This window comes from Chelonia mydas, chromosome 9, assembly GCF_015237465.2.
Source record: "Chelonia mydas isolate rCheMyd1 chromosome 9, rCheMyd1.pri.v2, whole genome shotgun sequence".
In the NCBI taxonomy this organism is placed as follows: Eukaryota; Metazoa; Chordata; order Testudines; family Cheloniidae; genus Chelonia; species Chelonia mydas.
This window is the reverse complement of record NC_057855.1, coordinates 55,019,263-55,034,176: the sequence shown is the minus strand read 5'-3', so window position 1 is coordinate 55,034,176 and position 14,914 is coordinate 55,019,263. Positions and strand designations below refer to the sequence as shown.

Here is a 14,914-nt window from a genome sequence, read left to right as displayed (position 1 = left end):
TTGATCCTGTGTGGATGTGACTGCAGGATTGAGGACTTTAAATGTATATGCTCATCTAATAGATTTGTAAGTCTGTAGCAATGTTATGATTATTATCTGTCTTGTCTTACATAGTTCATATTTAATAATCAATTAGTGGGGCATTCAGCATGAAATAGCCATCTAAATTGAATGCATATTTAGGCATCTTAATTGCCAGCGTCACAGGGTTTTTCTAGCTCTGTTAGGGAGCTTTGTGCTGCTTTACTGGGATAACTTGAACTTTCTTGATAAAACGATTTGCTGATGATAACTGTGGATTTTCTCCGTGGAGACAAAGAGGCCCTTGAGTCTAAAGCATAACCTAAAACATAACATTGCTGAAAAGAATTTCCTGATAATATTTTTAGCACCTTAAAAAAAAACACACACCATTTTTTTCTTTCTTTGCCTGTGGGGGATGTTAAAAGAGAAGAAGAAATGTAATGCCCAGGGTGACGTCTATTGGGTGCCAGGATCTAGCAGCAACAACAAAACACAGGCATTAAAGAACCCAGGGAACAAGTAGGGCTGAAATCCACTCCTACAAGCACTGAAAGCCAGAAGCTTCCCCCTTCCCTTACCTCACGGGAGGGGAAAGGCCCTCTGTTTGGTTTCCTGGCACCTGAAGATTCCGGGCGAATTCGTGTTTGAAAGGGACTCTGGGCCGAGGCAAAGTTTCTTGGGAGGTTGCATTTTTCTGCACCAGAACTTTGAAACTCTGACTGGTCTTTTCTAATTGTACAGAGAGTCAGTGACAGAGGGGAGGTGAAGGACCTGACAAGTGGCTTCTGTTCAGCCTCTTTCATCCCAAACTGTCACTCCTCCTCTGGACCAATAATGAGAGTGGTTTCCAAGGATTCTGAGCTTAGGGGTCTAACAGAAACCCCTTGGTGCTTCTCACCTTCAGTGGGGCATTTGTGGGCACGAGGGCAGGGCATGTGTAGAAAACTGCATATGGATCAATGTGCACCAGGCCATCCCCGGAAACAGGCAGATGGCACTCCTGCTTTCAGTTGCACACATGCAGCTTCCCCCTGCTGTCAATTGCTGTTGCAACAGACTGGCTGGTTGTGTAGCCTCATAGGAAGAGCCCTGGCCTGGAACTCGAGAGAGCTGGCTTTATTCTGATGCTGTGTGAATGTAGGCACCTCCAGATCCCTCTCTTTCCCTGTCTGGCTTGTCTGTTTAGAGTGAAAGCTCTTTAGGGCTGGAACTGTCTCTCCCTAGGTGTGTGTACTGCTCCTAGCACAGAGGGACCCTTATACTGGAAAGGCCCTTTAGGCCTTGCTGTAATACCCTATAAGGCCTGGCTCCCAGGGGGCTCAGGAAGCCTATCTCCTGGGGGCGCACAATGCAGTAAGGACAAGCTGATGGTGCTGCTGTAACAGCATTTCAGGCTGTGATGGTGGCTAACAACCCCCTGGGTGCCAGGTATGTGGGTACAATCTTAGACAGGTGGCCATCTTATGGCACACCCATTTATGTTAGCATCCAGCTGTATCCTAGGGAAAGAGCAGCCAACTGCCCAAGCCTAGGTCCTGTCTCCTGAATGAACCGGCTAGGTCTTGACCTGATCGTGATGTTATCTGAGAGGACATTTTCTCCTGCCACTGCAGCCCCAGTGGCTCAGGCTTCAGACTGCCCCTGTCCGAGCACTGGTAACAGAGGAAGGGAGCCTTGCCAAACATCAGCTCCTTGCTGTACAGCCATCCTGGTCCTCACTGCTCACGCTCACAGAGCAGGGACCCCGCCCCAATGCCCTGCCCCCTACACCTGTGGCCGCTGAGCCTCTCAGCCTGTGAGAGGGGCTGAAGAGCCAGAGGGGCCAGTCTGACACACACACACACACACCCCGCCGCTCCCCCCTCAAGCTGGCCAGGCTATTCGCTCCAGACAAGGCAACCCCTGTTTGTGCACGGCACTGCAAACGCTGCATCCATGGGCAGCCCTGGCCTGTGGCTGAGGCTCTGTAGGGCTTAACATGCCCCTGGTCAGCAGGGGGCAGACCTGGCAATGACACAGCTACAGCCCTATCCCAGCAAGGGGCCCCATGTCAGCTCTGCCTGGGGGATCCTCCCAGATTGGTTGGCATCCCCACTCACATGCCATCTAGGTGTAAACAGCCAATTGGATCTGCTGCAGCAAGCGGGTGGAGCTCTGGCCCCTACCCTCAGGAGCCCACGCTGTTCTCATGGGCGGGATGGGGGAGCTAAGGAGCCCCACAGCTCAGGGCTTTCCCTGCAAGCACCCAACCTGAAACAGGGAGAGGGGCCCTGCTTCAGCTGCCCCCTAGGCCTGGGAGAGGGGGGTGAAGAGCCTCAGGAGCAGCAGAGGCGAGGCTGGGGGGCTGAACCGAGGGAGCTGGGGGGCAGAGCTCCTTGCTGGGCAGCCGTGGGGTGAGAACTGCTGCAGGCGGCCTGTCTCCTCTCACCCAGTGTGTGTGGGAAGGGGGAAGTGCTGATTGCTGCCCCACATGGAGGGGCAGGACAGTTCAGCCATCAGAAGACAGGCCATAGCTACGCCTGTGGGGCCGACAGCGGGGGTAATCTCTGGACTGGCCATAGCGAGGGTGTGCAGAGAACTCCGTGGCCCTGGTGAAAGGTGGGCATTGCTGGGGACTGAGTGCTTGCACAGAGCCACCCACACCATTTGTGTATGTAAATGAGAGGAGAGCACCTTTGAGACTCTGGCCCCTCACTCTCTGAGCCCAGTGCCACTAGGTGTCCAATGGAGCTAACAATCCTTCCTTCCCCTGGGGTCTATCTGGTCTCTTTACCTGGGACCTTCTTTGGGGCAGGGCCTGCCCCTCATGTATGTATGTATGCAGCGTGGTCCAGCCATCCTACAAACACTAACACCAGAGTGGGGTCTACTGGGCGATTGCTGCAGCAGCCTTCCTGTTCTCCCTCCTGCATTATGCCTCACGGCCTATCTCCCCGGGACTGGCCAGGCATTCCTGGGCAAGTAGTGCTGGGGAGCATTAGATAGAGGATCCTGGGGCTGCCTTACTTTGCACATCATCAGGTCTATCCTGCCCATGTGTCATCATGGCACTCGGGGCACCATTCCCCCAGCGCGCTTACATTCCTCTGGGTTCTGACCTGGCTGGGCCCAGCTCCTGCGCAGGCAAGCCTGGCCTCAGGGCATAGCCCCTGCACACCTCTCCACACTTCAGCCTGCACACAGACAGGGCAGGGGGCATTTGCTGCCTCATCAAATTCTGTTCCTTTATGATCCCTTACTATAGCCCAGCAGTGTGGCCAGGAAGCACAGCCCCTTGTTTTGGACTGTAAGCTGTTACGGGCAGGGAGTGTGCCCACCTCTTTGTACAGCACCTCCCACAATGGGGGGCCCAATCCTGAATGGGCACCAGGGTGCCACTGTAACAGACAATAAGAGGCAATAAGAATAGCAATACAGAATGATAAAAGCTCAATGAGACAATTCCAGCCCCAGTGCCCCAAGCCCATTCAGCTGCCTCTTTCCTACTGATTGCATCATGCAGAGACTCTCCCTGACACAGCCAGCAGGATGGGGCCAGGAGCCCGTGAGACCAGACCCCTTTGTGGTTCATTCATTTCTTTGTTGCCACATGGGGAGGTTTAACAGCTGGACAGTAATGGACAGCAGGAATTCAGGCAATGGGAAAGAGAAAGAAACCAGCAGCCACGAGAATACAACATACCTCTATAAGGCTGGAGTTCTGATGAGAAGCTTGTTGTTGGCGGGAAGGTAACACCCACGCACACGCACACTTACACGCATGCATATAAATGCATATATGAAACACACACGGACATTCACACAAGTACACACGCACACACAGGCATCCATATAAATGCACGTACACAGCACACACACACATACATATTGCTGTGCATCGTGTTCACGCACACACATTTACCAGACAGCAGTTTTGCATGGGATGTTTTTAGGTGCGCCAGTCATTAAGCCAGGAGAAATTAATTAAAAAGCGGGAGACTATGGACATCAAGCTCCAAAATCCACTTGAAACGTTCATTTGCTTTGCATAGCCACTTGGTTGCTCACTATCAGTGTTACGTTCTGGGATGTTCACAGGTTTGGCCCTCAAAGAGTTAATATAAAAGGCTTTGGAGGGTTCAGTGTGTAGCCTTTATAAAAAAAATTGCTTCCTGCAGGGAGTTTGTGTTAAGTTGTGAGAATCTGTCCCCAGCTCAGCCTCTAAAATTAGATTTTGCCTCTTTAACCTCTTCACTCCCAAATCAGACTAAAGGCAAGCTGGTTTCTCATCCATGTTTCTGTGCTATCCAGGGTGACCACAGGGTGATGCTGCCCAGGGGAAGCTGGCATCAGCTCTGACCATAGGTGCTGGAACTAGGGGGCCTGCGGGGGGACTGCCGCACCCCCTGGTTTCCATCATATCCAGGGTTTGCAGTTTGGTTCAATGCATCTCAGCACCCCCACCATACAAATTGTTCCAGCACGACTGGCTCTGTCCTCCCCACATGGTCTGTGCCATCATGTCTCTGTCCTTGTGGGGCTGGTCTGAGCAGGACTCTCCCACCCAGTGTTGGCTTCTCCCTTGCAGGATGCTGTTCCTAGAAGCCAACAATCACAATTGTCCCTTCTGGCCTTGGAACCTCTGAAGCTATAATCCTGCCAGCGGCTCAGCAATGAGAATTCTGGCCTTGGGATTTGAACCACATGCCTCCTGTGGCTCCTACCCCATGTGGTCCTTCCCCCCTAACCTCCCCAAACCGTGGGAATCCAGTACAGTCGTGAAGCATGGGGTGCTCAAATTCCTGACCTTGACTGATGAACAGGATGATATGACTCAGACAGGGTCACCTTTGAAGTGCTGTACTCAGGGTTGGCCATAAGCACAGTCAAAGCAGATGGCTACTTCATGAGTCTGCAAGTTCTGGCAGGCCAGGGCCAGCTCCACATTGCTCTCTTACTGGGAGCAAAGGGTTCCTTGCCAGCCCTTCCTGCAGCAGCACCAAAAGCAATGACAATGTAGGCCCTGATCTCCCCTTCTGAACTCCCCAGACCTCAAGGCTGGCCCTGGACTGTGCCTGTATGCTCATTAGTCTGGACAAGCTGCTGAGAAGCAGCTGCAGGAGTCTTTTGCTTTCTACGCTCTCCATTCTCAGGGGCCTCTGGATGCTGCTGGCACAGCCTGTCAAAATGAATGGCACCCATCAGTAATGTGGGTGAGTGGCTGGGTAAGTCTGTAACCCCAGTGTGCTCTGCTTTGAGCCCTAGGGCACATAATTCTGCCTTCCACCTTCCAAAGGAAGAGGACAGCATCAGGGTTCTCAGGTTCGGGGGGGTGGGTGGGGAGGAGTCAAGATGGTGGTGGCTTGGCCAAACACCAGAGCCCCAGGCCCAGTGGGGTTTGGGGCTGCATGTGTAAATGTGGGCTCTGCCCCTGGTGAGAAGCAGACCCATACTTCTGTTAGCTCCCTGGGACTCCTGCCTGTTTGAGAACCCCGCAAACCCTGAGGCTGTGCCCGAGTACTCCCTGCCAGTGAAGCCTCCAGAGTATTTCATCCCCATGCCAGGGTGACCCATCGCACCCTCCCTCTGTGCCCCGTTCCCCAAGCACGCTAACCCCAACCCCTGGCACAGGCCCTGCCCTCACCCCACTGCAGGAGCAAGCCACGCAGGGGGCACCTAAAAGTGAACCTAGCCCTTCCTTCTTCCCCAACTGCTGGTTCTGGCCCTTGCTCTTTAAGAACAGGCTTTCATTTACATAGCCCCACCCCTAAGATCCCTGATTGGCTGGCCATGTCCTGACTATTAAAGCATGGCCAGCCGGGGTGGAGTTTGCTCTGTGAATGAACCCCCCCCCCCCCAGCCTCCCCCTCAGCTAAACAGAGACATTAGTGTAGCTGAGAGTGAAGAATCAGTGGAGAGAGACCCACAGCGACTGGCCTGCGACTCTGGGACCTTTCTGTTTATACAGAGATTCTAGCTCTCTTCAGTGGTGCCTAACTCTCCCCACGCTACACTGCCTAGGAGGGGGGAAGCGGGGGGACTCTGGCTTTTCCACCATTGAGCTCTGTGCCTTTTTATTCCTGCTAGGGAGTTTGCAGCTCAGCCTGTTTTTTTATCGCATTCCCCTCCCTACTCCATCCCCTCCAAACAAAACCAAATCGTACCAGCATTAAAAACCCAACCAGCCCACGCGAGGACAGATAGAAGGGTTTTGCAAAGTTCTGCTTGATGAAAGCCAAAAAAAAAAAAGTCCCGGTGTAACTCTGAGTTAAACTAAGCAACAGCCAGTGTGTTGTGGAAATGCGGGGCCTGGCTGGCTGGCTGGTGATCCTAGCCCTGGGGAAATGGGTTTGGGTCGAGGGTGTTGTGCCTCTGGCTGACTTTTACCCCTTTGGCTTGGAGCAGGGGGACGCTGTCACTTTGAAACAGGATGATGGAGGCTCCGGGCTTCAACCGATCTCAGTGAAATTCCCTTTCTTTGGAGTGGGACACACAGGACTGTATGTAAGTAGTGGTTTCTTTACTTGGGTTCTGGAGGAGGCTGAGGGCTCTGGGTGGCTTCTTGGCAAAGGGGCTTTGCTCGGGCATCACATTGTGCCCTGCAAGCTGCCAGTTCCTGGCACGATGGTGTGGCCAGCCCGCTGCCCATGTTGGGATGCTTATGCCCCCATGGCAAGCCCTCTATGGAGCTCGCCCAGAGGGAGAGAGACTCCGGGCAGAGTTTTAGTTCTCTTGCATCTCTTGAGTGGAGAGAAAGAGCCAGGAGAAAAAAGGTGACATAGAGTGAGTGACAAGTTGCTTTTGGCATGGAAACGGCTCCCAAGGCAGGTGAAGGGACCGGGCAGGGTGGCGCTGGGGAGCCTACACTTTTCTCCCAGACTCTGCTCTGACTTTTTCTTTCCACAAGTCAGAGCCTAGTGCCTGTGAGAGGGAGCGAGATGCATGGGGAGAAACTGAAGTTGTGCAGAGTGTGGGTCCAGTACAGCCTGCTGCAGTGCAACCCTTCCCCGCAGCTCCACCACTCCTGGAACTGCAGGGAGAGAATCAGTCCATCTACACAGGCGCGGGTTTTAGGGATGTGGACACCTGTCCATTGGGAACCAGACTGAAACTGCCACCTTATTCCAAACAGGCTACTGATGATACAAAGACTCTGTGACTGAAGTACAGTTTAGACGAGGAAGGGTTTTCCAGGACAGCTATATAGCTATACCAGCAAACCCTCCTAGTGTGGATTCTGCTTACACTGGCTAAAAAGGCCTTTTGCCAGGATAGCTTATACCGGTTTGGCAAGCGAAACAAGCTATGCTGGCAAAAGGACTTTTAGGCCTGTGTAACTGCATGGACACTGGGGCTTGTGCTGGTATAGAAATGTCCTTTCGAAATCACAACCAATCAGTGGGGCTGCACCAATGAGTGTTTTGAATGTAGACCAGGCCTTGATGTGTCTGAGGGCATTTGGGGGGTGGCAAGTCTAGCATTATGAATGATTGGTAGTGTGGGTTTTGCCAGAGTATGGACAGTGTTACAACCTCCAGCCATGGCACTCTGTTTCTGAAGGACACCTGTCCAGCATGCCTCAGACACTGCTCAGCTTCGTTCTCGCTCACCATTCAAATATTATCATCAAGCAAGATGATTAACACTGGCAAGGAATAAGACACAATGGGCCAGTTTTTCTGCAGATGTAAATGGGCTTTGCTCCGCTGAAACTATTGGGGTGACTCTCATTTACACCAGCTGAGGATCTGGCCCATTAAGAGTCCAGCTCAGGAGGAGGGGGGCAATAGATAAATGCGCAGTAGGGAGCGTATCAGATCTGAGCGACCAGGGTCATATTAAGAGATAAGCCCTGTGAGCAAAGCTTTTGAGGTGTTGGTTCCATGCTGAGCTCATGGTTCTGAGTTGTTCCCAAGTTGGAAAGTTTGAATTCACAACAAAAAGTGTTCACAAAAAAATTTTTGAATTATTTTTTGCAAGTGTAATTCACAAAGGTTGATGGGAACTTGTGCCTTATTTTTCACTTGTCCCCATTCAGTGAGCAGTCGTAGGACGAGAGGATGGAAATGGGTGCCAAAAGGGAAGCCAGGTCTATAGGCCAGGCTCTCTCTTAGCAAAGGCCCAATCTCTCACCAAAAGGCTGGGGTGGAGGATGCAGATGGGGTGACAATCTGCAATGCAGGTAGAGCCTGCACCTGCAAACCCTGGTGCCATCTCCTCATCTCACCTGCTTTTGAGCACTCATTTGGACTGAAAGATGGACCTTGACCAAATGCCATGCGTGGATGGTAACTCAGCAGGTCCTTGGACAATCTAGGAACAGGCATATCTGCTCACTGTATTGCTATGGCAGGGTTTTTATCAGTCCACTGATATAGGTCCATTAGAGAAGCTCTTATCACTTGTATGTGTTTGTCAGCTTCCCATTAAAGTCTCATGTCTGGGTCTCCATTGAAAAAACCCATTCATTCCCTGCTGACCTGGTGTGGAGGTACCTGGCCGCAGCCGAAAGCTTCCAATTGCTACATGTTGAGAGTGGCTTCGGGTTGCCCGCTTGGTTCCCCGGTGACCGATTGGCATGGAGATCACTGACCAGGGAGGCGCTTGTTTCACTTGGGGCAGCTCTCCTCCATCAGTTCCCTTAGGATGAGCAGGCAGGGGGGGCCAACAGGGAGTGCAGCGAGTGGAAGGAGCGATTCAGTCGCTCATCCTATTTCCATCTTCTTATGCAAACAGACAGAAGGTGAATTTCCCCCAATTACTGTGTTCCAAAATGCCATTCCAATTTAACATTTACATTGGTGCAGAGTTGGTGGGAAGGTACACCAGAGAACCTCCACAAAGTCTCTGTGGCAGTCTGCACTAGGGACTGGAACGTAAGAACAGCCAGACTAGGTCAGACCAGTGGTCCATCCAACCCTGTATCCTGTCTTCTGACAGTACCTAGTGCCAGGTGCTTCAGAGGGAACGAACAGAGCAGGCAATCATTGAGTGATCCATCCCCTGTCATCCAGTCCCAGCATCTGGCAGTTGGATGTTTAGGGACACCCAGAGCCCGTGGTTGTGTCCCTGACCATCTTGGCTAATAGCCATTGATGGAACTATCCTGCATGAACTTACCTAACTCTTTTTTGAACCCAGTGATAGTTTTGGCCATCACAACATCTCCTGGCAATGAGTTCCAAAGGGTAACTGTGGACAGACACACTTGGTGTGTAGTGTGCACAGAGGGTGAATCTAGCATCACATCCCAGATGAATTAGGGTTTTCACAGCTCTAGAATTGGTGTTCATGTTCAGGGAGTGGAATGCCCTTGCAGTCACCAACTCCGATCTGGACCAGCAGCCAAGGTCAAGACCATGTAGCCACCCTACAGCTGTGCAAAAGGGACCTACAGCTGTCAGAAGCGATTACTGTGATAGGCAACGTCCAGTGGTGCAGGAGCATTTGGGGGAGACGAAGCAGTGGCTGGAGCACGGTGAAGGGGCATGGTGAGAGCACGGTGTGTTCCAGTGGTTCTGGGCTGGCTGAACAGCCCCTGTGGAACATGGGCTAAAGTAGCCCTGTGACCATTGTCATTACTTTCACTAGACCAGAGCCCCTTTTTGCTAGGTACAAACTCTCAGTGAGAGAGTCCCTGTGCCAGAGAACTTGCTGTTAAAAAGACTAAGGGTGGGAGGAGAAGCAGAGGCCCAGAGAGGCAGAGGGACTTGCCCATGGTCAGACTACAAGTTGGTGGCAGAGCCAGGAATGGAACCCAATTCCCCTGAGTCCCTATGCAGCACTAGACCAGAGATTCCTAAGCTTTTTTTTTTTCTTTGCTCCCCTTCTCTGTGGGAGTCACATCACACTCTCCCCTCCCCCCACCAACTCCTGCCCGTCTTGAGCAGAAAAGGACTCACTGAGGGGAACAGGAGACTCATGGCCAGGGTGGCAGCATGACCCAGCTGGCTCCATCCCCAGAGGAGCCCATGGCAGTATGGTGCAGAGGGGCTGGGGCTCCTGGCATTCCTTCCCCCTGTCCAGAGCCTCTCATTCCCGCAGGCTGTGGAGAGTTTGAAATACGCAGGGCTGCAGTCAGGTCAGGGCAGCAGGGAGAAGACACAGGAAGTGCCCAGCCATCTGGGCAGGGAGGAGGGGGAGCAGCAGGCTGCTGTCAGGGCATAGCTGGGCAGGGTGGGGTTGCGCTCTCGCCCACCCTGATGACTCCCTGCGTGCCCTCCCTGGTGCGGCACCCAGCCGGCCGTGGCCCTGTGGCCCAACTTCCATCCCCCTGATGCCTTGTCACATCCCACAGTGTGAAAAGCAATGTACTCACCACACTGCCTCCTTACAATCAGTCTGTGCAGTGCTTGGTTAGTTAGGGCCTGCTCCACTCCCATTGATCTCAGCGTGAGCCACGCGCCTGGGAGCTTGCTGAACTGGGCATGTGGCATGAGCCATATTCCTTGCCCTGAAGGGCTCACAGAGAAGACCCCATTCTTGGACAGGGTTCCACGAGCAAGGACCTTCGGGGCTCCAGTGGGACTTGGCCTAGGGCTAAGGATCCCTACTTCAGCTCTCTGGGCAGGTGCAGGGCCTGTGCTGGACCAGGCAGGTACGAGTAGTCAGGAAATGGGGGGAAGCACTGGTGAGAAGCAATGGCTAGCTAGGATTCCTGACAGCAGCGGGGGTTGAGAAGGGGTGGGAAGGAGAAGAGAGGGTGAGTGCTCCCAGGGTAGGGAGAGCAGACTAGAAAGAACCAAGCTGAGGGTGGCCAAAGGGTAAGGAAAGGATTCGGGGGGACCCATTATGGGACAGTCATGTGGCATTGGACAAAGAATGGTAATGTCTCTGTACGGCTCAAACCACCCCACGTGAGCCTGTTCTCTGCAAAAACCTGAAGGTTTGGGGAGTAATGTCTGAAGACTCCACTTCCCTTTCCATAACACCCTGGCAGGTTCCCTATTTATTTTCTGTCAGACTTGTCTGTCAGGGGTGTGACTGAAGAGAAGGCAGTGAGCTCAGAGGCATAGGTGGAGCGAGGGGATGTAGGCCCTTAAAGGCGGGGGAAGGAGGTACTGTGACAGAGGGTAGCAGCAGGAGAAAGCTAATGGTGGTGGCTCAGAGTCTTGGGGATTCATAGATTCATAGATATTAAGGTCAGAAGGGACCATTATGATCATCTAGTCTGACCTCCTGCACAATGCAGGCCACAGAATCTCACCCACCCCGTCCTGTGATAAACCTCCCACCTATGACTGAGCCATTGAAGTCCTCAAATCATGGTTTAAAGACTTCAAGGTGCAGAGAATCCTCCAGCAAGTGACCCATGCCCCACGCTGCAGAGGAAGGCAAAAAAAACCCCTGGGCCTCTGCCAGTCTGCCTTGGAGGAAAATTCCTTCCCGACCCCAAATATGGCGATCAGCTGAACCCTGAGCATATGGGCAAGGTTCACCACCCAGATACCCAGGAAAGAATTCTCTGTAGTAACTCAGATCCCACTCCATCTAACATCCTATCACAGGCCATTGGGCCTATTTACCATGAATAGTTAAAGATCAATTAATTGCCAAAATCATATTATCCCATCATACCATCTCCTCCTTAAACTTATCGAGTTTAATCTTAAAGCCAGATAAGTCTTTTGCCCCCACTGCTTCCCTTGGAAGGCTATTCCAAAACTTCACTCCTCTGATGGTTAGAAACCTTTGTCTAATTTCAAGTCTAAACTTCCCAATGCCCAGTTTATATCCATTTGTTCTTCTGTCCACATTGGTACTGAGCTTAAATAATTTCTCTCCCTCTCCGGTATTTATCCCTCTGATATATTTACAGAGAGCAATCATATTTCCCCTCAACCTTCTTTTGGTTAGGCTAAACAAGCCAAGCTCCTTGAGTCTCCTTTCATAAGACAGGTTTTCCATTCCTCGGATCATCCTAGTAGCCCTCTCTGTACCTGTTCCAGTTTGAATTCATCGTTCTTAAACATGGGAGACCAGAACTGCACACAGTATTCCAGGTGAGGTCTCACCAGTGCCTTGTATAATGGTACTAACTTCTCCTTATCCCTACTGGAAATACCTCGCCTAATGCATCCCAGCACCTTGAGATGTTACCAAGGGCAAGCTGGGAAGAAGGAGAAGAGGGGAGGCGAAAAGTCACTACTACAATAGTGAAGGCAAGCGGGGATAAGCCATGGGGGCAGTGAGAGGGAGGGAGCTGAGTGAGGTTAAAGAGGAAGAAGTGCTAGCATGTGAGAGGCAGTATCATGAACTCATAGAATATCAGGGTTGGAAGGGACCTCAGGAGGTCATCTAGTCCAACCCCCTGCTCAAAGCAGGACCACTCCCCAATTAAATCATCCCAGCCAGGGCTCTGTCAAGCCTGACCTTAAAAACTTCTAAGGAAGGAGATTCTACCACCTCCCTAGGTAACGCATTCCAGTGTTTCACCACCCTCCTAGTGAAAAAGTTTTTCCTAATATCCAACCTAAACCTCCCCTACTGCAACTTGAGCCCATTACTCCTTGTTCTGTCATCTGGTACCACTGAGAACAGTCTAGATCCAACCTCTTTGGAACCCCCTTTCAGGTAGTTGAAAGCAGCTATCAAATCTCCCCTCATTCTTCTCTTCCGCAGACTAAACAATCCCAGTTCCCTCAGCCTCTCCTCATAACTCATGTGTTCCAGTCCCCTAATCATTGTTGTTGCCCTCCGCTGGACTCTTTCCAATTTTTTCAAATCCTTCTTGTAGTGTGGGGCCCAAAACTGGACGCAGTACTCCAGATGAGGCCTCACCAATGCCGAATAGAGGAGAATGATCACGTCCCTCAATCTGCTGGCAATGTTCCTACTTATACAGCCCAAAATGCCATTAGCCTTCTTAGCAACAAGGGCACACTGTTGACTCATATCCAGCTTCTCGTCCACCGTAACCCCTATGTCCTTTCTGCAGAACTGCTGCCTAGCCATTCAGTCCCTATTCTGTAGCGGTGCATGGGATTCTTCAGTCCTAAGTGCAGGACTCTGCACTTGTCCTTGTTGAACTGCATCAGATTTCTTTTGGCCCAATCCTCTAATTTGTCTAGGTCCCTCAGTATCTTATCCCTACCCTCCAGCATATCTACCTCTCCCCACAGCTTAGTGTCATCTGCAAACTTGCTGAGGGTGGAATCCACGCCATCCTCCAGATCTTTAATGAAGATATTGAATAAAACCGGCCCCAGGACCAACCCTTGGGGCACGCCGCTTGATACCGGCTGCCAACTAGACATGGAGCCATTGATCACTACCTGTTGAGCCCAACAATCTAGCCAGCTTTCTATCCACCTTATAGTCCATTCATCCAGCCCATATCTCTTTAACTTGCTGGCAAGAATACTGTGGGAGACTGTATCAAAAGGCATAACACATCCACTGCTTTCCCCTCATCCACAGAGCCAGTTATCTCATCATAGAAGGCAATTAGGTTAGTCAGGCATGACTTGCCCTTGGTGCCCACGCTAACTGTTCCTGATCACTTTCCTCTCCTCGAAGTGCTTCAAAATTGATTCCTTGAGGACCTGCTCCATGATTTTTCCAGGGACTGAGGTGAGGCTGACTGGCCTGTAGTTCCCAGGATCCTCCTCCTTCCTTTTTTTTTAAAGATGGCCATACATTAACCTTTTTCCAGTCATCCGGGACCTCACCCCCTCGCCATGAGTTTTCAAAGATAATGGCCAATGGCTCTGCAATCACATCCGCCAACTCCTTTAACACCCTCGGATGCACCCCATATGGTTTGGCTTGCTGCCACACACCACATCTGACACAAAAGCAAGGAAATGAGTCACCTAATGGTACATGCCCTCTCTGCCCCCCTCCCAAACACCACCCTTCAATTGCCACAACTCCGGCACATCACACACCACAGCCTGAACTCTGCCCCTGCCCTGAAGGTGCCTCCTTCTGCACACACCCACTGGCAACCTACTACTTTTAGAGAACACCAGGTGTCCTTGCCCTTGTGTGGCCCAGTGTAGAAGGCAGCCAGACCACGGAGGGGTCATAATGAAAACACCAAGGCTGCCATCCACAGCAGCCATTTCCTCATCATCCTGCTGAGGGTGACTGTTCTTCTTGCTGCTTCCCATGTTGAGGCATGTTTTCCTGCCACCCCCTGGGAACTGAGCAAAACCCCTCACAAGCTGTCCAAACCCACCAGGAACTTCCTTCCCTGCACCCAGGATTGAAACGGGAAGGCTAAGACTCAGCTGCCTCCCAGCTTCATTTTTCTCCATCCTTCCCCACCTTTTTAATTCAGTTTAAATTGTTCCAAATGCATTTGGATTTACTTGGGGACAGTTGAACAGTTCTAATTCAATTTAAAGCATCAAAGCTATAACAGGATGTTGAAAATCAGAATGCCTTTGGTATTTAAGGAAAACACAGGCAGGAGCCATTTGAAAAGTCCTGTTGGGCAGGAGATCTGCGTGCAGGCAAAATCTCACAATTCACTTAGCTTCCCCCTGCTCTTCAGATCAGCTGTCCCACTAGCGATCTCCAGAGTGGCATTGTCCAGGCTAGTGGAGATTAGGTAACTTGTAGCAGAGCTCCTGAGGCCTGCAGGCCTTGGACAGACAGACACCAGAGGCATCTCTCACAAACCACCTTTCTGCCAGTGAAGTTCAGCTGTCTCACCTGGGATCAGCTCCACCAGAACCTGGGCCAGGGAAACCAGTTGAATGGTGGAGCTAGCCTGAGGACTCATTTCTTGAACTGGTGAAGATCAGACGCATCATGGAGGTAACCTCAGGAATTACATCCCCTCCACCAGTTGAGAGTGTATGTCTTGGCTGGTGGTTAGATACATCCCAGAGGTGACTTGAGAACGTGTGTTGTTGGTGGTGATATGATGATTCATGGACAGTGAGCTCAGAGCTCACACTCT

General features: G+C 51.6%; 1 protein-coding gene across 4 annotated transcripts in view; it reads left to right on the top strand.

Moving 5' to 3' along the window:
* Positions 1-5,877: 5,877 nt before the first annotated feature.
* The window catches only part of SNED1 (sushi, nidogen and EGF like domains 1), a 122,389-nt gene continuing 113,352 nt past the window's right edge, over positions 5,878-14,914 (top strand). The window contains exons 1-2 of one of the 4 annotated variants that reach the window (XM_043522045.1): positions 5,899-5,992; positions 6,409-6,507. Coding sequence is in view for 3 of the 4 variants with exons in the window: in XM_043522043.1 (XP_043377978.1) it covers positions 6,304-6,507 (204 nt within the window). In the remaining variant the exon portion in view is untranslated. Of the gene's footprint in view, positions 6,508-14,914 lie in introns of all 4 variants that reach the window. The other 3 variants (XM_043522043.1, XM_027829578.3, XM_043522044.1) reach the window with 3 other exon arrangements.